General features: G+C 35.5%; 1 protein-coding gene across 1 annotated transcript; it reads right to left on the bottom strand.

Moving 5' to 3' along the window:
• Positions 1-1,705: 1,705 nt before the first annotated feature.
• TRIM42 (tripartite motif containing 42) lies at positions 1,706-25,289 on the bottom strand. Its single transcript, XM_065748405.1, is given in 11 exon segments — positions 1,706-1,794; positions 17,997-18,060; positions 20,296-20,543; positions 21,228-21,846; positions 21,849-22,024; positions 23,325-23,495; positions 23,498-23,834; positions 24,031-24,095; positions 25,088-25,183; positions 25,186-25,220; positions 25,222-25,289. Coding segments are annotated over 11 exon segments (1,968 nt in total).
• Positions 25,290-25,698: the final 409 nt, after the last annotated feature.

The raw sequence follows: 25,698 nt of genomic DNA, 5'->3' as shown, positions 1-25,698 counted from the left end.
ATCTGTGGAGGAATGTTAAAGCATGCCAGAGGAGACAATTTTATAGCTGTCTTTTTTTGGATACAATTTCAGTAGTCAGGAGATTAAGAAAAAAACCTTGTTCAATGTTAACATCTCTAGTACTGTTCCTGTTGCTACTCGTATGCTGTCTTTGAAAGAGCACTAGAACAGCAGTAACTATTGGTTTTTTTTTGTTGTTTTTTTTTTTTACATCCACTTACTTTGACAGTTAATATTATAAAACATAATCTGCAGTCTGAAAAATGAAGTGCTGAAATGTCAGACATCTTTACATGTATTCAGGTGAGACCCAAATGCAGCTCCTGTGCATTCATTGGCACTATCAGCTGCCATGTTTCAAAGAAAGTTAGAAAGGATTAGGAAAATCATTCTTTCAGTATGAATAGTCATATAAATATTCTCACCTATGAATATAACTGGTAGGGGCTTTAAAAATAACAGTCCAACTGTATAATTTATTAATGGAATGTGATACTAGTGATATTTTAGAGTATGAGATAAATGTTATATGGATCAATCGATTGCCAGTCTGCAGACTCATCATTTTTTGGTGTGATGATCCATTTACTTCTTGGTATACCATATTGAATGCAATTATCACTTAATCAGTCTTGGGCAATGTAAAGTTTATAAAGGACTGCTGGATCGATTAAGAAGTTAGATGACTTTATCAATTAACAGTACAAGATTATTTTAAAAACACATCTCTTTTAAATGGTCAACTTTTTATGTCTGAGGCAAAGCTGAGATCAGAGTTAAATTATACACTAAATTATTTCATTATCAGAATAGAAGTCTTAAAATTAAGATCAAGTTATTACTGAGTCATTCAAAAACATAATATAAACAAGTTCCAGAGCATAGTGCCATTCTTTATAGAGTATTTACATCAAGTGTTTGTTCTAATTCATAAGTACATTTGAGACAATTGTCTGATACCTAAAATTCTCCTTTTTTACCTAGAATTTCTCTCTTTAATTTGGGTAAGTGCAGTTTATCAAACAGGGCTAAGGCTGTCCCTTACTATGAAAATAAAATTTTGACTGCTGGTGATGTGATGGGTTATCAACAGTTACAGAACATATTATGACAATTCTTCAGTGATCATAATGCTGTGTGGGACAAAAGTAAATCATTCTGAGAAGGGAGAGATTTTAAATTAACATTTTTATTGCCCTTTGAAATAGCTACAAATAAGTCTGCATGGCTTCTGGAATTAATATTGGCAAGATACAGTAAGTTTTTATGTGATGTGCTAACTGTCATAATTTATCTTATTTTAAAAGCCTCATAACATTTTGATAGCTCTCACTTTGAAGTGATGCAATGAAACTTTTTAAATGATAAAGCATTTTTATAAATGCAGTGAAATGCATAGCATATGTGAACGTTCACATGTGCAAATGAACCTGAGGTCAAACGTTGCTTTCAAAGAATCATAGGATGGTTTGGGTTAGAGGGGACCTTTAAGATCACCTGGTTCCAACTCCCTTGCTGTAGGCAGGGACACCACCCACTAGACCAGGTAGCTCAAAGCTCCAACCACCCTGGTCTTTAATGCTTCTGGGGGTGGGGGAGAGAGCATCCACAGTTTTGCTGGGCAAACCTGTTCGAGTGTCTTGCCATCCTCACGGTAAAGAATTTTGTCCTGCTATCTTGTCTAAATCTACCTCTGCAACCTCGCCTAGGGAGCCTGCATTGGCAGTGTGGTTGGACTAGCCTTGCTGTAGGCCCCTTTCAGGTACTGGAAGGTCACTATAACTTTGACATAAACTAGTAAAAACAGGGGTAAAAATTAGTTAACTGATCAACAATTGTTTTCTTGCATGTAGCACTCAATTAAGTGGTTGCGAAGCAGAGTTAGTGTATAAGGTGCTATTCCATGGATGTCTTTGAAATCTTATTTATAAGGTCATGGGAATCGTACCACAGATATGCAGATGACTTAGAGTCAGATCCTGTATGATTTTGTTAAGATTTTCTTTGATGAAAGTATTTCCTTTTGTCCTGGTTTGCCTGAAGCTTAACTTTACTTATACAATATAAGGTGCTTCTATAGTATCAAATATTATTCTTATCTTAATGTAATTATACTTGTAAGAAGCCTAATACATTTTTAGATACCATTGAAAAGTCTCTCATAACAAAAGCGTAAAAAATAAGTATTATGACATAACTATTTGAATTTATAATAAGATTTGCATAAATCGTAGGGTAAATTTCACGTAGAACTTCTGTAGTTCTTTTGGTATTTAAATGTACAAATGATGTCAAAGAGGGGACACTTGGGGTTTTTTCATCTCTCTGAATTTTATCCTTACATGTATGTATTCTTACGTGAGACTTCTGGTAAGTATATGCTTAAAATCAGAAAGGCTACACATAATTTTGCATGCCTTATCTCTCATTTTTAGTTTGCAGTAATGTTATCTTTCATACACTATGGTGATCAGGGATGCTGAATCTCAAAATCATCTTGAAAGCCATTCATTTGGCTGCAATTCCATGCAAAATTTTTTGGAAATAATAATTTACTTGCTCAAGCCTGATGACTTACTCCAAATTTCTACCTTTTGATTAGTTTTGAAGTTAGATCATGATCTGATCCTCTGAAAACTATTTTCTTTTCCAAAAAGAGCTGTCATGGATGAGTCTTAAGTATTCTTTCTTCTCTCCTAACTGCTAGGTGACAACACAGCTGTTAAATTCTGAAGCAGGAGGGCAGGGAGATAATTTACAGAAAAATCACAAATTTGAATCTTGGGTTTGCCTGTTTGTTAGCTAATAATATTATATCCCAGTATTGTACGTGCAGTAAAAAACAGATGTATCCCTAGAGGGGTAAGGAAAATTAGTCTGGTATGCTATGACAGTAATAGTAGAAAAGAGATGGCCAGTGTGGAAAACTATATCAAAAGAGCTGTTCTCAGGATAAGCAAGACAAAGGGAAAATGAATTTTGAAGTATATGCACTCACAGGTGAGTGCAGACATATTTTATTGTTCCTGTATGTCCTGTGGAAGTAAATCTGAAGTGAACAGAAAAAAAATGTCTGTCTGTATGTAGTTGTAGTATTTAGCTATATTTGTATTTATATTAAAAATATATATATTTAACAATTTATGAAGAAGTGAAAGTGACCAGAAGTTAGGGGATCATTTGAACAAACAGGGGAGTCCAATCATTCCTTCCTGGTATAAGGTGATGCTGAGGGCTGTGTGCCTGAGGTATAAATGAAGAAGATAGGATTCAGCCTTATTGCTGGGTTGAGAAGAGAATGATATTTCTTGTGTTTTATAAAACAATCAATCTGCTTTTCCAATTTCATACCTCAAAGCCTAACTTTGAAGGTTGCTAAGTAAATCTCATCCCTATTTTATGAAAAAGGCAACCCACTGTAGCAAATATGGCACTTAATGTACCATGTGACCACAGATTGTAATGCAGTCAGTACTATGTGCTTTTATGTGAATGTTTGAGAGTTAGGTGCTTCATAAAGAACAATGACATGACTGGACTGACAAGGAAACCTAAAGGAGTGTGTAAGCACCAACCACCAATTTTACATACAAAATTTAAAGTCTTCTTCTGCGTATATTAAAAAAATACGCTTATCCAGAAACATCATGCTTTATAAAAATTGATATTATTTCTAGGCTGCAGAACAAAGACAATTAGATTCAAGGTCTAATTCATTCTATTTACTGATTTTATGGAAATGGTTTAAAAATACATTCACAAAAATGAGAAACCCTTTTCTTTATGGATTGCAGTGAAATAATAATGTGACTTGTCAATTAATCTGTAAAATTAGTGTAGGAGTAGAGGCCTGATAGTATTTCAGAATAAAATATTTTTCTAAAGATTCAAAATGACAAAAGCTTCAGTTTTGAGTTATATATTCTTCCTGCCAATATGCTGATTCATCTCAGGCTCACACACAGGCTCAGTATTACCAGAAATGCTTCAAAGAAAGATAAATACTTGAAAGAAAATGTCTGCTTCTCAAAATCAGAAACACTATATGTAATGTTTGGTATGTTAAGAAAATTATGATGGCTGCTCTGAAAGTAATGCCTCCTGTTTTATGACATCAGACCACAACATCGAATGTTGGTGGTATGGAAGTAAAGGCTGAACCTTCCCACCAATATTCAATTCCATTTTGTTGCTGTGTGACAGATCGCAGAAAAGGGGCAGTCTGACAAAATGGTGTCTGACGTGCAAGTGTGTAGGAAGCAAAGGTGTATCACTGATTTCCTCCATGCAGGAAAAATTGTGCTTATTGACATTCACTTATGCTTGCTGAATGTTTAGAGAGACCCTATAGTAGATGTGAGCACAGTGATGCAGTGGGTGATGCATTTCAGCAGTGATGACTGCAACATTGGATTGTCTCCACTGGTGCAGATGTTTACAGGCGTGGCATGGAGGCTCTTGTTCATTGATGGGAAAAACAGTCACCACCACTGTGTTGAAAAAATGTGTTTTGTAGCTCAGAATTTGCTCTATCAAATAATGTAACTGTGCTCTTTGTATCTGTTTTAGTTTCCATGGAAATAAATAGGAGATTTTACTTTCAGAGTAATCTACATATAATAAATCATTTTTAGCTCATAACAGGAAAGAGTGATTAAGTGATCTGAACAACTAGTGGCAGTACCTATCCTAATTACTTTCCTTGTGATTGCATAGTATTTTCTGAAAGAATATCCTGGTTCATAGCAAAATGTGAATGTGATAATCAACATTTTTCAAAGCAGGGCTGTGAATGATCTTTCTTAAAGGCTGAAATAAAAAAAAATTTGGTGTGTATGTATTCTTATAACATATGCTTAGGAAATGTCTAAGGACAAAAAAAAAAACAAAAACCCTACAAGTTGACTTTGTCCTTAGAGATGGTTTTCGGAAGTCTCCTTATAGCCATAGGCAGCTTCTGAAAATACTTTACTTCCTTCTCCTCTCTAGCAGGGCAGTGGAAGAAAGGGAGCTGAGCTCTAATGGGATTGTTAGTGTCTTGTGTAAAATTGGACTGTGCTGTGCCAAAAAAATTCTGATTTTTTTTTTCTGTAAGAATTTTGGGAATAAATGCTGTAGATGTGGAAGAGCTATTTAAGATGATGAAGGATTCTGGCATACTGAAAAATGGGTATACAGTGTTCATTAATAAATTTATGGTGGGAATTAAGAACTAAACATAAAATGAGACTGTGAGGTGTCCATTCCCAGGAGCAAAGGGGACATGAGCCCACTTTGTTTTAAGACGGAGTTTATTATACTTTAAAGGAGTTATTCGATGTAGTTGTCTGTGATAAGTGATGATGACTGCTGTGTCTGATATGCCTTACTCCCTCCATCCTTTCGAAGTTTCATTCTACCCAGAGAAAGCAGGTGCCTCAGGGGATTTAAACCAGGAGATGTTGGCAATTTTCTAGCTAGTCTGAACTTAATGATCATAACTGTGATGAAGTTTTGAGTTTAATCTAATACATGATAGGAAAAAGATGACATGATTTAAACATCAAAGTCATGAATGCCTTTTGTGACAAGTATTTGTTGGCAGGTATGTTAATATATCTCTCAGGAAAGATGATGACTTTCATCCTTCTAGATGAAATTCTCAAGATTTTGTAGCAGTGTTGGAACCTTATCAAGCTCACTGTCAGTAGTAAATGCAATTAAACACTGTTAAGTCCATCAGCAGAGGTCTTAAAAAAACAAAAACTGCTGCCTAAGACGAGTGAGGTATGTTTATGTATATGTACCACATATATGGTGAAGGTCAGATGAGAAAGTTATATTAGCCCTAATAAATCTTCATTGCAGTGTTTATAAATATATTATTGGTATAATATATTACTAACTCAGGTGTCTGATTTGCTTCCTGTTTGTACAATTTTATCTGGTACTGAGGTTGTTATATCCCAATTACAAGAAAGTTTGAAGATTTATTTCTTCCTTGGGCATTTTATTTCTTTTTTTTTCCACAGAACTCAATAAAATTTTTGTCAGATGCATAGACGTTTTAATATCTTGACAATCTAGAGCTATATTCATGATGTAATTCCATAACTTGTAAGATGATCATAAAATACCTAAAGCATATTCATTGAATGTAATGATAATCTGTTTTCCCTAAACTTTTATAGCACTGTGCTCTCCATTTGATTCAGCAGTATTGTAGACTGTCCCTAGGTAGTGTTATGCAGGGAAAAAAAGACCCACTTCAGAAAACAGATTTCAAAAAGGCAGTAACAGTGTAGAGCAAAACCTGTGGCATTTGTGAAGCTGGGATAGTACTATTCTCTGTGATATTTTTGATGTCTTTCTATAAACTCAACTTTGAATCAAATATTCACATGTTATTTGTGTTCTTCGTGGTCTTTGTTAGAAACAAATTTTTCATTGAAGACTACCCTGTTACTATTTCCCTAGGCCTAGCAGTTTAATCCAAATTACCTCAGACAACAGTAATTGTATTTGAATTGTGTTGAAATATTAATTAGTATTGTGTGTCAAGATGCTATATTCTGCTGGTTTTCTAAAATTACAGAGCTTCTTTAACATACAAGTTTATTGTAGATTGACTAGCTTGCATCAGCTAGAATTTCAAGTAACTTCATATCATAATCCAGGGAAATACTCACTGGCAGACTTTGTTCCATGATTTTAAATGGATCTGTTGATTTTCATTCAGTGTTACAACTCACTGCCCACACTGGTTCTATAGTTAATGCAGCTACCGTCTTTTATTATTTTACTGCATATTTTCATGGAAGAGTTCTGAAGTACACATTTCAAAACACGTGATTAACAGCTGTTTGTTGCCTAGATTGTGTTATGGTTTTATCCATGGCTGGTTCTGAACATCTCATTTCAGTAGATGATTGTGGATGTTGATTTTCAGTGAAAATCCCATTTGATACTCTGTGTGATACGTGGTTTTCAAGCCTGTCCATTCGTGTGTTGTTGCTGAAGTACTTTTGGCTTTCAGTTTGATCATCTGGAACCCGATCTTAACAGAATTTAGAACATTCTGCAGCATTCTCCTGTGCTTCTGTGAGATCTAACAGGGGATATCAATTTAGAAACTGCCTAAGAATTTAAGCAATATAATTCATTTACAAACTAGAGATAATGCAGTTGAGCTGTGAGAACATTTGGGAATTTTTTATGTTTTTGTTTGCAGTAACTTTGATTTTGTTTATAATATATTTAAAATGTGAGACAAGTAAAATAGAACTTAAAGTGGTCACTTTATAGTGCGTAAATTGTAAATTTGTGTTGCAATACATGAATTTATATAGATTTTTGTCTATAATGAATAAATTCTCTAAACTTGATTTCAAAGAAGAAAATGGCTTCTGTTGAGAAAAGCATTATCAGTGATATTCCGTTGTATATCTACTATTTTTCTAAATACTGTTGTAACCTACTGGCTGTTACACTGAGCAGCCAATATAAAAATTAAGCAGTATGTGAAATAAACTCAGGTGACTTGTAGGTTGTACTTCTGAATGCAAGTTTAAGTTACTATTTGGGGTTGTAAAAAAAGGCTGAGAAATATGAGGCTACAGGGCATTTTAGGGTGGCAGGTCAAGCTTTTTGCTTAAGTAACTTTATAAGAACTCATACTATGTTCTGTTAATTTGTAGCAGGACCAAATGTGTGCCTGTAAAATCAGTTCTGTGAAATGTACTAGAGAAATGCATAAATTCACAGATGATTTTTTCTTGAACAAGCTTAAGAAATGAGGAGAGTTGTGTTTATTTATTTATTTGTTGAAGTTAATAGGTAGATGTTGTTAAATTTTTAGGAATAAGTGTTTCTGAGACACGCTCAAGCCTGGGAAAATCTCAGGGATCCATTTTCTTGACAGAGATATCATTTAAGAGTGGTACAGCCTGCTCATGTTAATAATATAACAAAGTACCAAATTAAAAATACATTTGGAGGCAGCATCTTGTGCTGCCTGTATAACAAGCCTTTTCTCCAATGTGTTTGCTGCCAACCTGTCATGCAAAAAGACATGTCCTTGCTCAGGTCATGCCACTTGTGTGATTCAGTGGCTATACATAGACATTTTTGCTATGGATAGAGAGAATTAAACTTTAGTCAAAACAAGAACAGAAATTGAATCTCCAGCTAATCAAGAGGAGGAGGAGCAAGGGGATTGGTTGATCTGTTCATTGATATTTGTAGTCCTATTACTTTAATGCAATTTACCTCATAAATCCAAGTCCTGACGCCTTCTGTACTGCTGACTGCTAGGCAATTTTCCTACTCATCTCTGTCTGTGTTGATCTTGGTGTTTGGTCCATCACATCAATGCCATCTGGTAATTGACTGCGTACCAGCTTGAATATCTGTTTCAGTGGCTGCTGCTTCAGCCTTAATTGCTGCTGAGAATGGCTCATTGAGGTGCATGAGAGTGGCAGCAAGTGGAGCTCAAGTTGATTGGTTTCTATTGAACACTTTGAACTGAACTAAGCTAAACCGAACTCTGCTGTAAAGAGGACCAGAGCATGTGAGTGATTTCTAACCATTGTAGATTTGTTTGTCAGTAGAACCGTTGCCTTCCCAAGCTATAGCATTATTGGTCTAGGGGAAACTCGAAGTTTAGCTGAGATTTTTGTTCCTATTTTGTTCCTTATGTTTAAAACACAGAGATTGTGTCATTGGAATTTGTGAGCCCTTCTCTGCCCTCCCAGACAGCAGAATTAACCTCTGAACATGATCTTAGGTTGCCTTTTTAAAGCAGTTAGAAAATAAAAAAACAAAATAAAAACAAAAAACCTACACCTAAATGCACAGGATTGGTTTCTTAGAAAATCAGGAAGCAGGAGCTAAGTTAATCAGGAGCAAACAGGAAGAATGTGGATGATCCTACTATCTGTGCAATGGTACTGATTAAAAGAGAGCAAGTTTGGTTCCTGCCTGGCTTAAATAATTTATACGTATGAGTAATATGGCACCTCAACTCTGAGCTTTTGCGAAGGAAGTGCATCTCTTACAAATCATGCTTTTTTCTATTAAACAGTAAAATAGGTCAATTAATAAAAATATATTTTATATAAATATAATAATAACATAAACAATCATTTAAATAATAATAAAATATAAAACATATAAAATATAATAGTTTAGTTAATAAAATGCAGTTACATTAGTTGCATCCATTTCCAAACATTTTTCTGGCTGATCTTGATGAGGAATATAAAATTCAGTAGAATGATTTTCTTGAACTAGAAAATAATCTGCCTTATCTATGCAAAGTATCCTGTTATTACTGCATCCAATTAGATGGATGTTTAACATCATACAATAGAGGAAATATTTTTCTGTGGTGATACAAAGTGTGACCGCCAAACTTGATGCAGCGGTATAGTTTCAATATCTGTAAACTTTTTTACTTTGGATTTGAATATTGTTTCTCAGAACAAAATAAATGTTTTATCAGATTAACACTTGTTAATATTTTATCTGTTCTTAATAGGGTCTATTTCCTGTCTCTGTGGGAAATTACTCATTCTTGAGAGGAAATAAGAGACATTATTTTGGAACAACCTGTATACGTTAATGGACATGTTCATTCTTAGTAGTTGTGTGAGGAAGTTGGAAGAACAGGAGATATGCTGGTCCCTGGAAATAGTGATTAAGATTTGTTAGGGAGGCTTTAAGTGCATATAAATTTCATGTCTTTATGCTTCAGCTCCTTCCTTTGGGTGTCCCTAATGATGCAAAATTAATTTGTTTTTAATTTAAAGATAACACTGAGTTTGAAGTATGTCGTGATCACTCAGAATCACTTTTTTCCTTGAAGTTATGGCCATTTGCTTTCTAGAGAGGAATGGTAGAATTTGAATTCAATTGCATGTTACTCTTAAGTAACATTGCATAGTAAATTACTGCAGAATGCATTTAACAAAGTTGTCCCATATCGCATATCCTGGGAAAGAGACTATAATGGGAAGGTTGTGGATGGTAGCCTATTAAAACATAGTCTTTAGCAAGCCTGGCTAGCCAATGAAACTGAGTTGAGCAGATTTCTCTTGGAAATCAGGACAAGGGGGAACGGACAGAAACTGCAGCACAGGAGGTTCTGCACCAATGTATGCAAGAACTTGTTTACGGTGAGGGTGACAGAGCACTGGCACAGGCTGCCCAGGGGAGTTGTAGAATCTTCTTCTCTGGAAATATTCAAGACCTGCCTGGATGCCTACCTGTGTGACCTGGTATAGGGAACCTGCTTTGGCAGGGGGGTTGGTCTCAATCTCTAGTGGTCCCTTCCAACCCCTGTGATTCTATGGTTTTTATAGTTGAAGTTACTTACTTTTGAAAGTAATGGGAGCAAGTTACAGCTGCCTCTGGAAAATAAAACCAGGCAGTTTTTTTTGTTGTCTAATTGGATCAGTCCTAGAGATAGCTGAATTTATAATAAATGAACAGCATATTTTAAAGAAGTGATGGAGGAATTGCAACATCTTTTTAAGTATCTTGTGCACAGCAGTGTGTAGTGTGTATATTCTCTTATGTACCTATAGGTCAGAATTAGAAACCTGAGGATAAGACTACAAGATAACCAGGAGGAATATACACATGTAATGTTTTATGATAAAGAAAATGAAGGTCTTTTGGCTCATCGTTTTTTTAATTAAGCATTCAACATGATGTCATTAGTCATCAGTTACTGTAAAACTGAATCCATTTCCTTTCCAAATCTCTGTGACTTTCAGTTCTTCAATAAGTGTTGTGCAGACTAGTCTCACATTGGCAACAGGTGAGAAAACAGCCCTTGGAGTAAGAATTGTTCTTATTTGTGAACACCAAGGCTTGCATTTGAAATTGGACTAATGATATTTCTGACAGGAGTGTCAGATGGATAGAAATTGTTTTTACCAAGTAATGAACTGTATGTTATATGCATTATTTCCAGCTCCATCCTGCTGTTTGTGTGTTGCAGCTTTTGTATCAGATACATTGTGCTTAAGACTTCTCAAGATCTACTCTGAAAATGCTCTTTACTGAAATATTGGACTTGTCAAACTGTCCTTAGCTTTTCAGTTGCATTTATGACTCCCCAGGGATGTAAACTGGAAATGTGACTATACCATGCACAAAAGATTTCTATTTCCTTTTTGTTAAAATAATTTATCATTAGGTCTGGGTGAAACTTTGTGAATTACAGTAGTTAAATACACTTTCCTGAGATAATGTAGCCTTTCCATAATTTTACAGTTTTGCTCTGCTATCTATGCAGACACTGACAAAGAGAGATGCAGGAATCCTATTCCTCCTCATTAATTGTTTGCACTATAAAGTCTAGCAACAGTTCTCCCCTTTCGTAATTACTGAAATCTTGAATTGTGAGACTTTCTGGTATGTGTTTCTTTCTGTGTTATAATGAGAAGTTCTTGTTTGCATTGTGGAGATTAATGCACACTGAACTCATCAGAAGAATTAGTACTCAGTAGCAGTGATCGTCTGGCTTCTCTTTGATTTGTTTGTTTTTCTCAGTCTGAGTCTGGGCAATAAGAAATCAATTAACTTATGTTTTTCCGTTACGTATATATTTGTTGTCTCTCTGCTCAAATATGCTGTGAACAGCTTTAAAGAGCTCTGGTCAGAGCAGTCACTCTTTTTTTCTGCATAAGTAAAATGTTGGATAATTGCTGTAGTATAATATGGATCTAGAAGTTGCAGTTGAATAATCTGGTTTTCTAGTCAGATATCAGTATTGTATTAACAGAGTGGCTGTGTTGATAGGGAAAATAAATGCACTTCTATCCCAGCTAAACACAATTAATAATTTCTTCTTAAATATCTCTTGCATTGTCTTGGAAATGCACTGCATTTTGGCAATCCCTAAAATGTGATATTTGGGATGAGGAAGTCTTATGCAATAGTCCTCAGCAGACCATTTTCAGATGCTGCATTAAGTGTCATGGATGCCTCTGTCAAATGCATTTGCCAGTAGAGAATAGAAAGTGAGAGTTTGAGAGGACAGATGTTTCCAGTGTTTGTGTATATATTATCTTGGAGTATTATCTATATTTATATTTTATTATCTATATGTATTATCTTGGAGTTTTTAAATCCCAGTCTCTTTTTCATGGGGAAGTTTCAGAAGAGGCCAAAGGGGAAAAAAAAAGACAAAACAGGTTGGTGATGTTTCTGTTTCTGATTGACAGCCTAAAGAAACACCACACAGAAATATAAAGCAATACATTTTTCTAGCTGGGCAAAGTTCCTTGAGGATTTCTGAATGATATACAGTAATCTAATACCTATAAGGGATGTTGAATATCATTCACTAAAATGAAACTTTAAAAGTCAGTGGATAAAAACCTGTATGCAAAGAAGGGTGAATAGAAACTTGTATGGAAACTTGTATTGCAAAGTTCTAAAATACATCACTTGCTATAAACATTTTCTTTCCCACTAATCTAGTTTTGAATAAACCTTGGAAAATGTGAGAAGGTATAGTTGCACAAAAGAAATCGTGCACAGGCACATACTAATATTTTAAAGGATCACTCATGCAAGCATAAGTGAACAACAGCCCAAGCATACAATGGAAAAGCCTAACTCTTACAAGGAATATTACTTCTTTTCCTTCAAGTGTCTAAATATTGCCCCTCATAAGCTTTTAACAGGAGGTTCATGTAGATTCACTTGGCACTTGTTTTTTTGTTGTTGTTGATTTTGCGCCTGATTGTGGACATTTATTGGTATGTTATGCGATATTACATGCTTTCTGTGGTAGAAGGAGATTTTAAAGATAGAGGCAAATTGATGAAGTTTTAAAGTCAGGTTAGATTTTGCTGCTGAAGAGGGTGAAAATTCTTACCATACAGGAATGTAACATAGTCAAAATGTTGAAAGAGTCTTAAGAAAGGAACGGCAAAATTCAAAAGAGGAGGTACTTGTGAGCTTTTGGAGACTATTTTTGGTTGAGTCAATTCTTAAGCCATACCATATGATGTTCTGGAGAACATTATTGTTCTTGTACTCTTCTGTTTGCTGCTGGTCATTGTTGCTTAATGCATTGTTGGTATCAGTGGATAACACATAAGGCAGAGCTTTTATCTAGCCTGACTATTCTTACGTAGATTGCTTTGTGAGCTGTAATAGGAACAATTCATTCAGCATATCTACTATGAAAGGGGCTCTTTCCCATTGCTTCTTTAACTTAAGAGAAATTCTTGAAGCATCAAGTACTGCATTTTTATGTATTGTATCACAAATTCAGAAATTACTCTGAAAAATTGGTTTCTAAGTGGTTAGATTTTTCTTATGACCCTCATTTTCACTTCTAACCTTCAAATAAATAGTCTTGGGAGAGCAAGAGCTAGCCCATTCAGAGTTGTCTATGTGAATTGGGAATATATTCGGTAACATTAAAATGAAGAAATTGTACTTTCTGTGCAGACTTCTAGATGAAAAGCTGAGCATTTCTAAGAATGAAATTGCCAGCAAATGCATCATTTCTACTGAAAGTGCTTAGTGGAAAAAAAGAAAAAATACCAGGAAAGTCACTGTGTCTTTGTGATTGTTTTGCCTAGAGAAGGGAAGGCTTCAGGGAGACCTTACAGCAGCCTTCCCGTAGCTAATGGAGGCCTGCAGGAAAGCTGGAGAGAGACTCTTCAACAGAGATTGTAGTGATGAGACAAGAGGTAATGGCTTTAAACTAAAAGAGGATGGGCTTCAATTAGATTTTTGGAAGAAGTTCTTTACATAAAGAGTGTTGAGGCATTGACACACACTGCTCAAAGAAGCTATGGGTGCCACATTCCTGGAGGTGTTCAAAGCCAGGTTGGATGAGGCCCTGGGCAAACTGATCTGGAAGAAGGTGTCCCTGCCCATAGCAAGGGAATGGAACTAAATGATCCAACCCAAACCATTCCACAATTTTATGATTCAGAACCTTTTAAAAATTATTTTATGTTTTTCCTTTCAGCTTGTAGATGTTCTGAAATATTATCACTGCCTTTGACTGAATTAATTGATCTTTATTGAGAATTAAATAGAATTACTTATCTTAGATTGACTAAGGTTTGTTTCTCACCATGAGCAGGCAGAAGTTAAATAATGTAAGAATTACATAGTAACAAACACGTTTATAAACACAAGGACAATCCTTTTTTGAGACTGAAATGCAGGAATTTATAGAGTCTATCTTATTTACTGTTGTGGAGAGGGGAAAAAAAACAGCAGTGAACTCCATTAAAAAGATTGATGTGTGGCTGGGAGAGCTTTTGACAATTTCAATTTCTTTTGAAAGGGTTGTTTGACATGTATATAGCAAAGAAGTGTTGTGGAAGGAAGCAAATTTTTTACAAATTTCTGAAGTATTTTTAACCTAGGAAAATAATGAAATGATTGAAACATAAATTTTATGTAGCAAGCAAAACATTCATATTTAAAAATATAGAATTCATGAAAGAGAGCATAAGCATTTCCTAGGTATCTTTGGTATAAATATTCTATATGGCTATCATTGGGTTAAATGATCTTGGTCACTTCTCTGCTTTACATTTATGGACTTTTTTTTTTTTTAATTTGTATTTGTTAGCATCTACTCTTTTTACAGAAATATTTTTGAGTTTTACTGATGTTTTCAAACTGTTACATTTCCAGATGATATAAATTTATGAAGCATTTGGGGATATGAGGTATAAAAGAGACTTGGTTCAAACCATTCTGATTTTGAGTTATATTTCACTTTCATTTCCTCACTTAATTTTGATTGCGCAGCCTCATGCCTGTCAGAATATGTTACTCATCAGCACAAATTATAGCTTTACAGCCCAAAACAGAACTCCTGTGATAGGCTATTTTTATATTTGCTTATTTTTATTTACTTCCTCTATTTAATTTAAATCCTGTTACTTAAAATAATACTTGCAATTGTGTACTTTAAAATTTTAGTTCAGCTTTTAAGTCACTTTCATGCATTGTAAAGAGGTGCAACATGAATCTGCTTGTATTGCAAACAGTAGCTATGCCAGAAAACCTTGGGAATACTTTCAGTCAGAAGTTTGTGTTCAAGTTAACTTCCTGTGCAGCAGTAGTATCTGACAGTGGGACCAGTGTTCTTCCAGGTTGTGAAAATATTCTCAAAGATATCACAGATCAAAAACTGAATGATTGACACTAATGGCTTTTTAATGGTTTACAAAAGTGCATGATAGAAGACTGAAATATATTGATTTACAAGTTGATACTCCCATATCTAAGCGTCCAATGCAGGATGCATTGGGTAGCTGGTTTGTAGAAACAGAAACTAGCCGGCTCAATCTCCAGCCTGTCTCCCACCTGCCAGCTCCTCTGTCATTCAGGAAGACAGAGATGCCACTGGCCAGATCTTTTTATTTTAGACTGAAGCAGTTCTTGATTTTGTCACTTCATAAAGTAATAGCTCCCATCCCAGAATATTTTCTTTCCAAGTGTCATTATTTGCATCAGCTCCACTCTTTGTCTTGGTAAATATATGGCATTAGAGAAAGTGATTTGACAGCCACCTTTATTTTTTGATATTTTGTTCAACAGGGGTACTTAGAAATACTCCGAGAGAGAAATGATTATGAATTGAAATGATGGCTCATCTAATATTCAATTACATATACATCTTTCATTTTCTCACCTTGGCACCATGCCCAGCGCAAATAAATGCTTATTGTTCCTTAAATAAATTACACTGGCTCTAAACTGCTTTGCAATTTGATACATACAAGAATTCAGTGTTAATTTGCTGGCACAGGCTGCTCTAAAGATACTCAACTTTCTGTGTTTTGGCTTCTGTTACTCTCATTACCTTGAAAAGTAGTTATGCAAATATCACATTGTATTACATTCAGGCAGGCTTTTATTTATTTATAAACATCTCAAAATTTCAATTTCAGGATGTGCAACTGAAAAATGTTTGCACAGGATGAGAGATGCTCCTGCCTTGCCACCCATTGCTGCAGTTGAGCAGCAAGTGGTAGATAAGCAAAACTGTCCTGTTCTTTGACTTGCCTACTTACTGAGAGGAACAGAGTAAATTGGGCTGTAGACATCCAGTCGCCATGGGATTTAGCTGTGCACAGGCAGGCACTGGACTGTATATAAAGAACTTCTTTTTTTCCATGAAAATAAAAAGGCAGCCCTGAAGAAAAAAAAATAATGAGCTGAGATAGAGATGTTTGAAAGGTAATTTGTTTGAAAAGAAACATAGACTTCCAGCATCTCCACAATAATTAAAAATCTTAAAGCTTGCAGTGTGGGAGTGACACTCATCTCTTAGTGATGTTGATAAGGTGTTGCCCTATTCAAGTGATCCAAGTCACTGTTTACTTTAAATGAGAATTGGAGCTTTATTTAGTTTTTGCAGAAAAATTCATACTGCAAATCGCATCTCTTAAGAACTGCTGGGTACAGAAGGCTACTATTACCAGTAGGTAGCCAGAGGGTGCAAAGGGATTTTATATAGTTGAAACAAGCAGCAGTCTCATCCATCTTCAGAGAAATATACCTAGAGAAATACCAGATGGGTGAGCTTCAGGGCAGCTATAGACTATCAGCAAAAACTCACATGTCCTTGAAATAGGGGTAAAATCTCACTGTCTGGGGAAGGGTTCTAAAAAGCCAGGAGTACTGTGGGAATAATCAGACTGACTAGCTGAAAAACTCATTTAGATTTCTGCAGAAATCTAGCAGTTTTTTAGACTGCGGGTGCTATTCATGTGTGAAGATCAGGTTCCTTTTAAATCATTCCAAATAAGCTGCTTGAAATCTGATACTCCTATAATAGTTTGTTTTTATTTTTTTAAATTGCAAACCTCATTTACCATTGATGGCTTTTACTCCTACCTAGTGATTTCATTCAAAGAAGTGTATATTGTCAAGGAAAGAGTGTGCAGATAATGTAGAGTCACAGGATGCCTTGGGTTGGGAGAGACATTAAAGATGATCCAGTTCCACACCCTGCGCTATAGAAAGTATTGCTAAACACTCAGGCTGCCCACAGCCCCATCCAGCCTGGTGTTAAACACCTCCAGGGCCTCTTTTAGTTTAAAGCCATTCTTCTCCGGTAATTCTCAGTCTGTGCTAAACAATCTGTAGCCCTCCTGCTTTATATCCTTTAATTACTGAAAGGCCACTGTGAGGTCACCCTGCAGCCTTCTCTTCTCCAAGCTAAACAAGCCCATGTCCCTCAACTTTTCTTTTTAGGAGAGGTACTCCAGGACTTTGATAAACTTTGTGGCCCTTCTCTGGACAGATCCAACAGTTTCGTATCCCTCCTATACTGGAGGCTCCTGCATTGACTTCTCCTGATTTTATTTGTAGCTACTTTTAATAAATTGATACTCTGCATCTCACACAAGTGACCTTTGTAATAGTCAAGTAAAGATGGCCATAATTAAGTGCATGAAGTTGTAAAGTTCTGTCTGCCTGCATTTTTGTGTTTGTTGTCCTACCTGTTGCTTGCCAGCTTCGTTGTATGCATGTGTGCTGAGTGAGCCTGAGACAAAAAGCATGCACCTACAGACTAACATTCTGCAGTTTAAAGACATCAATAACTTGGTGTGGGCTTCTTCAGGTCTTTGTGAACCAGTACTAAGTGGCTTCAGAGGTAATAATAATTGTGATGTTACCTTACTGTGGAAATATCTTATTTCCTTTGAAGCTGTGAAATTCCCTCGAGTAGACTGATAGTTGGGTTTATACTATATTTTTATGTAAAGCATAGCTTTTTTTTTTTTTTTTGTCTTATTACTACATCTAGAAAAAGAAAACATAATGAAAAGGATGTATTTTTGTTGTTATTATTTACCAGGAAGCAGTAAGTCTGAAGACTCTTCGGTCTCAGGTTGGTGAATGCAGTGGAAAAGGGGTTATTGCATAAGAAAGCACACGTGTACTCTTTGCTGCTGTTGAACTAGAAAGCTTGCCTTCATTCACTGTCCATCTCTTCAGTGTTTGCTGAGTACCTTGCATACTGTTCTGAGTCCTCCATCTGTCTTGGATTATCTTGTGTTCACCTGAAGTAATTATCTGCAAGTAAAATACAAGAATATATTAAATTTCAGAATTTGTTATTTTGGGAATCAGATTTAATTAGTGTCTGTTTTCAAAAGAGCTTGCCATTTGCAGATGCATTTTCAAAGCTGCCAAGAGCCTGTTTAATCCATGTTGATCTTTGGAAAGTCTAAGTACTTATTTTGGAGATAAAATGGAAATTGAACTCTTCTAAAAATCTTACATTGATGATGAGCAGTTATCTAATGGCAAACATTTGATAGTGTTTGTACACTGATTAATGCAAAAATATTAAGTTCTGGCAGCTAGTCATTTAGGGAAAGAGTTTCAGGTACAATCACAGGATTTAGAAGCCCACATCCTATTAGAAGTAATTTTGCATTTTGCTTCCAAAGCAATTTTGAAAAATTTCCTTCCAAATGCTTCATTTGCAAGTGTGTGATGAAAAGTCAAAAGCAAAACAAAACAAAACAAAAAACCCTGAAGAACCATTAATACTATCACTGTATCTGTGGTTGATAGCCTCAAGAGTCATGTTAAGGCATGGGAATTCTCTTGGCAATCATGGCAGGCCACTGTGTGGACCTTCTGTCATTGTGCTGAAGGGGTGGGATAGGGGGCAGCCCTTCCCAGAGGTACAGTACTAGAAGCAACAGAAGTAGCAGCTTCAGAGTTCCTGCATTTTTACTTCCTGGCTTTCTAACTGCCTCTTTAGTGCTTTTCATTCCTTCTACTGTGGCAGAAGCAGCTGAATCCTTCATTTCTGAGGCAACAAATTTTTGTCAGCTCTGTTGAGAAGTATCAAGGGAGCCATGAAATTCAGCCTGAGGGTACTCTACTTGCCTTGTGGTGCAGATCCGTGTGGTTTGACAGGGCAGTTGTTATACAGCAGTTTGGTTGATGAAGCAGCCTTCCGTTCTCATCGTTCATCCATGGTCTTCAACAACCTTAACTGCTTCTCAAAAATATCCACTCTATTGGCATACTCTTACCCAGGGAATTGTGGTAGAATTTCATCCATCAAATTTTAAACTAGAACCTAGTTGCCAGAAGCATAAATATCTTGTACCAGCTTAAATGGTCAAGGGTAACCTTCTTTCCTCCCAGTTGCTGCTCCAGAAGTGCATCTTCAAAATCTTGTGTCATCTGTGAGCCCTGAGCAGCCATATAGCCCTTCCTTTAGCAGTAGGTGTTTGTATTGTCACTCAACTTTGTTAATGAGTAAACTCACATTGTTACTCATTGAACTCAAGCAAAGAGAGAATGCCAACCATAGCAGGATCTGTGATCATGTAATGTAGATTAGTGTTGTAATGCAGACTGGCATTCTGAAATATGCACATTCTGAAAATGTGAAGAGGGGCAAGAGGCTCAGAAGGGAACAGCACTTGATGCAATGGATATAGGAAAAGCACTTTACAATGTGGTTGAAATCCTAGACTGGCACCTACCCTTCTCATGCAACACATCTGTGTATGTTTTTTTCACTGCAGCTCCTCAGTATACCCTTTACTAAAATTTTATCAAGGAAAAAGCATGAGACAAGTATAGTTGGTATTTTCTGTCTTTTTTTTATTTTATTTTTATTATCTTTTTATTATTATTATTTTTTTAACAAGAAAGGCTTAAGATGACATCAGCAAGAAATTTGGGATGCCCAAAGTATGTTAAATTGAGTTCATAGTCTCAACTTTTGATGCCTTTTTTAAAACCTTCCTATTCTTTTTAACTTCAACCTTTTCAACACTTTTCTTTCTCTTCTAAAAGCATGGTAAAGGAGCCTCATGGCCAAAGTGTCGAAGATATTCTTAATTTTTGTTTGGTTCCTCTCTCCCTTAATTATTGCCTTCTCTTTCTAGTGTGAAAGTTTTTTGGATCTGATTCTTCATACTTCTAAAGTGTGTATTCTATATTCTTTTCTATGAGAGATCAGTGTAAAGGCTGTTTCAGTCATGAAGTAATATTAATATTCATTAATATTCACGACTATGTGGCTGATGTAATCTTAACACAGAATCTCTGCTAGGAAAAAAAAAAAAACATTCTGTGTAGGACATGCAATTACAAACAGCTCAAAGGAACAACATACAGAAAAATCCAGTGTAACTATCAGCATCCTTTGCCTAGATACGTGAATAGTAATCTTCAATCCAAGCAGTATTCTTTGTAAATAGATGTAAAAGAAGCACCAACAAGAATAGAGATAAGAATGTTAAAATAACTATAAAATATTGGAAGAGAATGCACTACCTTACAGCTCTCACTGCATTCTTCTTGACCATTTTTATTGACAACACAGACTTTGAAAAGATATTCTGTATTTGCTTCCAGATTATGTATCTCAGGGTTCTGCTGTCATATTTTGCTTAGCTTGCCATCCAGTTGTGTCTGGACAATGTTATCAGGACTAATATCAACAACTTCATAAAATGCTACCTCAAAGTTATCCACGTCTTCTATGTGACAAGTCAAGTAAATCTGTGAAGAGAAAAAAAAATCTGTAGTGTACAATTGTGTACTCTTTATTTTTACTAGTTTTCATTTTTTCCTTTTTTGAAAGGCTCCAGGTTAGCAGGTTTTAATTCTTAAATGCCAAAAACAGCCTGAATTCCAACCCAATCATAAAATACACGTTGAGAGATAAGCACCCTCCTGGGAATTTCATAGTACTGTCTTCTAACACACTAAAAATACAGTGCGCTGGCAGCAGTTGGTTCTTTGCAACATGCTCTTTTGCTCTTATGCAACTGGCATCCTGTTCTTGTTAGTATCTTTAATGTATCGTGAGGAAAATTACATAGACATAAGGACGTCATTTTGTCAGGCCAAGATCGAATTATTTGATCTGACATACAGATATGTAGATACAAATATAATCCATCTGTTTCTTTCTGCACTGGACCATTCCATGTAAGATAATTTATGGCATAAAATAATATAACAACCTTAATATGGTAGGAAAATGACACAACTCAATTTATGCTTCATCTTATCTCTAAAGGCAAGTTTGAAATATACTCTTTCCTATGAAAATGAAGTATTTAATATTATAGTCTTATTCAAATGCTGAACCTAAGAGCCTAAAAACATACTTAATAATTAGTCATACTTAGTCTTTTGCATATATTTAGAATTTATTAGTGTCTTTGACAGACCTTGGGTAAATAGTCTGGTATAACAACATATAACAACAGATCCTGGGACTTGAAGTGATTCTTTTTCCATAGGTTCTGAACTTGGAAAGTTAACAATCTGGTATTCCCTTTCTTTTCTTGGAGTTTCACAGGCTGTATCCCAAAATTCACACATTTTATTAGACTGTGTGGAATGATGGGGAGGTGCAGAGTTTGATCTCCCAAGAGTGCTTTCAATTGGCATGCCTAATTCAAACAAGGAATTGAAAGATGTGCTTTGGAGTGTTGTTGGTTGCTTAGCTTCATGAATGCTTGAAACATGCCTTGGAACCTTTATTTCTGGGTTAAAAGAACAGGGTTGCATTTCTGCTTTACTTTCTAACTGTTTTGATTCACTAATGAATGGTGAATATCCCTGTAAAACAGCAAACAGTTCATCAAAACTGAATTGAAGTTTCCTTAGGGGATCTTCTCAGATAGTTGGACTAGGCTGGAAAATGGAAGAAATTGCATCTTCTATTTCTTTCACCAAGCAGTGTGCAGATTGCAGAAATACAACTGGACTTGACTCCTTTAGAGCCTCTTCTGCATGCTGCTTAAGGCCACCCACATATGAGAGCTGGCTGAATGTATAGTTTACATATTCTGAAATTTCTTTCTTTCTTTTATTTTTTTAAGTTCAGTGTTTTCAAGCAACTCCATCATCTCTTTTTCTTGTTCATGTAGAATTGTAAGTAATTTTAAGAATCCATTTCTGATCTCCTTCCTTTGGAGGTCCTTGGAGCTCTGGAAATTATTTTCTAACAGGATAACTTCCATTAGATCATTATTGATCCCTCAATGTGCTGAAAAACCAACCAAACAACAAATCTTCAGTCAGGAGTTTCAACTTCATATTAAAATATTGTGCTAGCAAGAGACAGAATGATAGGTTGTAGTTTGAAGAAATTTCAGGTTTGGGAGAACATGGGATGAGTGATAATTTAATATTTTTCTCTCATCTTTACTGCTAGGGAGCTCCAGGAGAACTTGTTTGAGTTAAAATTTTCATATTTGGATGTACAAAAATCAGGCTGCTAATTGCTCCTTGATTATTATTCTCTCGCTTGCTTATTTATGGTCCCCCAAGATGGGCTTGATGATTTTAATTAATTATGTGGGAAATCCTGAAACTTGATTTATAGTAGATCTGTATTATTTTTGGAAATTCTTTATGTCAGTATCAAGCTAAAATAATTGTTGCAAATGTGACTGCATAGACCTCATTATGTCTGTGGCTGACAGTGCATTCCTCTGATGGCCATTATATGAAGGTGTGATTTATTCTTTTGACACTAAAAATTGAGAACTGTGAAAGAACAGAATCAAAAACACCAGAGGCTGACAGTAAATTTTGCTGGAGTGCAGTTAACATTTTGAAACAATGTCACATTACAAAATCCTGTACAAATACGTTGTATTTTATTTTTTGAACTTTAAGACTGCTTTGAAAATGCAAATTGAATGCTTCCAGTTATTTCTCATTGCATATGGTTCACTTCTACCTTTCTATATTTTATTTTCTGTGCAACTTGTCCCAAGCATTTGTGGTGTTATATGCAAAAATCAAAATCTGTAAAATAAATTCATAAAATCCCAGTCTGTGCTCAATCAGTTGGTTGCTATAGATGAACCCTTAGATAAAAGGATCGACTTTGCTGTGGTGCCTGGGAACAATGAGACTATCTTAGCTCTTATTCAACATGGACATATTCATAATTTGGACCAAAGAGAGACAATGCATAATTTCCCTTCAGGGAAAGAAGCATGTACTTCTGATTTAAATATCTTAAGTGTTTTATTTTGCAGATGTAATTGGTGTTAATTTCATGCTGGGTCTCACAGTATGAAATAGAGTTTCCTGTACCTAGTGCGCTTTTCTGTTCTTCTCTTGCACGTAAATCCTTTGTTCTCTAGTATTTGAGTCTGGCTCATGGTGCCACACTATTAAAGGGTTGTTTCCTTTGAGTTTCCACACTGGGAACAGTTCACTTTTCTCTGCCTTTTGTGATATGCAGAGAATTAACATGTGGCTCATCAAGTGCATGTGCAAGTATCTTTCCTGAGAAGGCATAGGGAAGTGTAAGAAGCAGCAGAAATACAAACCTTGTTTAAATTTTACGATTGTATTGGAAAGGGAAGCAGACTCTTGAGCGTGTGTCTGCCAAGGAAATGTCTCATGATTGTGCTGCGAATTCTTGCAGAACCTACAGATCAGTTTGTGGTCATTCAGATAGTATTCAGAGAGGTGTGAGTTGCAGTGCAGTAAGCATGCCCTCTGTTATCTTCTTGATGTGTGTTGGTGAAAATGTGGTCTTGAGCACCACTCTCAGCATGATATAAATGCAGACATTGACTGCACAGGTTAATTCCACATGTTCTACATCTTTTAGTTGCCACTCTTCTTCTATCTCTGCAAGTTTCACAACGGACTGGTCTTTCAATATGGTCAAAACTCCATTTCAGAATGCCATGTCTACGCATGTATTTCTTGGTTAATTTTGCTTTAAGGTAATTCTTCCTCAACTTCATTTTGTTTGTGTAAGGAAGACAGTGAGCTTTGTTACACACTGGGCATATGAAGATGTAATAATTTGCTGTTGCCTTTTATTCTGACTGGATATTTTATTTGAAGAATTTGATTAGCAATATTAAGAATTCATTGTTTTTCTTTTTGTTTTTATAGCTTTTTTCTATACTTGAATGCTGTTGCCAGCAACGTAAGTAGGTGGAAATCTTGAGTCTTTTCAAATCTATCTAAATTTGTTGTGTTACTGAAGTTGTCTAAAAAACATAATTCATTTTGGTTTACTGCAATCTGGAATATATTTTGTCTTCTTCTCATTAGCTTATTTTTAAAACTGAAAACAAAAATAACTAAAATGAAAGAAAAACAAACCCTTTTTTGCACTTAATATAAAAACCTTTGTTTTGTTTTGTTAGTTTTCTTTTACAACTTCTGTAAGTCTTAGAAAATTTTCATATGGATGAAAACTGTAGATGATAAATGTTGAAATGTTTTTCTTTTGTATTTTCAAGATTGAATATTCCCTCAAGAAAGCAGCATAACTAAATGTTTCACCACTTTAAGTACTGTTAAGGACATTTCTACTTAAGATAGCAACCCACATTTACATATGATCATCCCAATTTTTAGTCATTAAAAAAAATCGCCCAATTCATTTCTGATTTTAAAAATGAATGAAGATTACTCTTAGTAGCAGCCTTATGTCATTAAAATTCTGGCAATAATATGAAAAAATGAAAATTTGGATAATTTTATTTAAATTATAATTATTTTATTTTAGAAAATAACTGATTTTCAGGACATTCGCATTTGTGTTCTCTTCAAATCTTGTTTTTCTGTCTTTCCTCTTAGCCTGTGGACATTATTGTATAAAACAGAGTATTACTTTTATAACGACTGACTATTTTCTGTATCTTTGGCAATGCACATCATTATTCAGGATGTGCACCTGTTTCTAGGACACTATCTGGCCTTCTGCCATGCTTCAGTTTAGCATCCACGTTGCTACTGCTTTCCTTCCCACCTTCTCTGCCCAGATGTTCAGCCATACTATTTTTTCTCTTCTTGTCACTCTAAACAGTGGTAGGGAGAAAATAAAAGCCTCTTTAGAAGGCTTTCTGCTTCTAAAGGAGAATGACATCTTGTGGTTTGAAATAGCTCCAGAGAGATAGTGGATCACATGCTCCTAAATGGAAGACATCCATTAAGATGTAATGGAAGAAAAAACAAGGGAAAAAAAAAAAGAAAAATAGAAACCTAAGAAATTAAAAGCCTTTGATTCCAATTACTGAACAGTCCCTTGTGCTATTGACTGTTACGCTTCTTGGACAGTTTCCTCAGCATTCCCTTGCATAGTATCGACATGCTGAATTCTCACCACTGAAGCAGCGGCATTTGCAGTCTGGGTCATTTGAATAAGAGCTGCAGTTCTGCTCCTGGTCGATAGGAGGCGCCAACACAAGCAGCACTCTTCCGTGGCAAGTCAGATAACAGCAGTTTGAGAAGCATGGGCAGGCTGAGAAGGTACATCCATTTTCATCCATCCCTCCATTATACAGCTGAAAGAAAGTTCATTTATCCTTTTAGCTTCTCTGCAAACTGTTCTAGTTGGGCTCCTGAAAGGCAAGAAGTCTGACTCCAGGGTCAAGGTCTGTGCTGTGGGCAGTGCATGCCATTCTAAAGGCAAGGTGATGTATTCAAATAAGGACACAGGCAGAATTTTGTACACATTTTATACACAGTCAGGTCAGTATGCTGATTACAACATCTATATATCATGATAATTATAATTGTTCTTGAATTCCTAGAAAGCATTTATCTCACTGTCCATTAATAGAATGAGTAGTTTATGCACTGAGATTAGCTATCCCAAGGCAACCATCTTGTTAGTGCTACATGCTTTACAGTCATTTTATTGACTTCAAATATAGCTAGAACACATAATGGAAACTT

This window comes from Cyrtonyx montezumae, unplaced genomic scaffold (genome assembly GCF_038088225.1).
Source record: "Cyrtonyx montezumae isolate F1298 unplaced genomic scaffold, pur_monq_1.0 scaffold_5, whole genome shotgun sequence".
In the NCBI taxonomy this organism is placed as follows: domain Eukaryota; kingdom Metazoa; phylum Chordata; class Aves; order Galliformes; family Odontophoridae; genus Cyrtonyx; species Cyrtonyx montezumae.
Note: the sequence above shows the minus strand (reverse complement) of the source record. Positions and strands in the feature narration are given on the sequence as shown.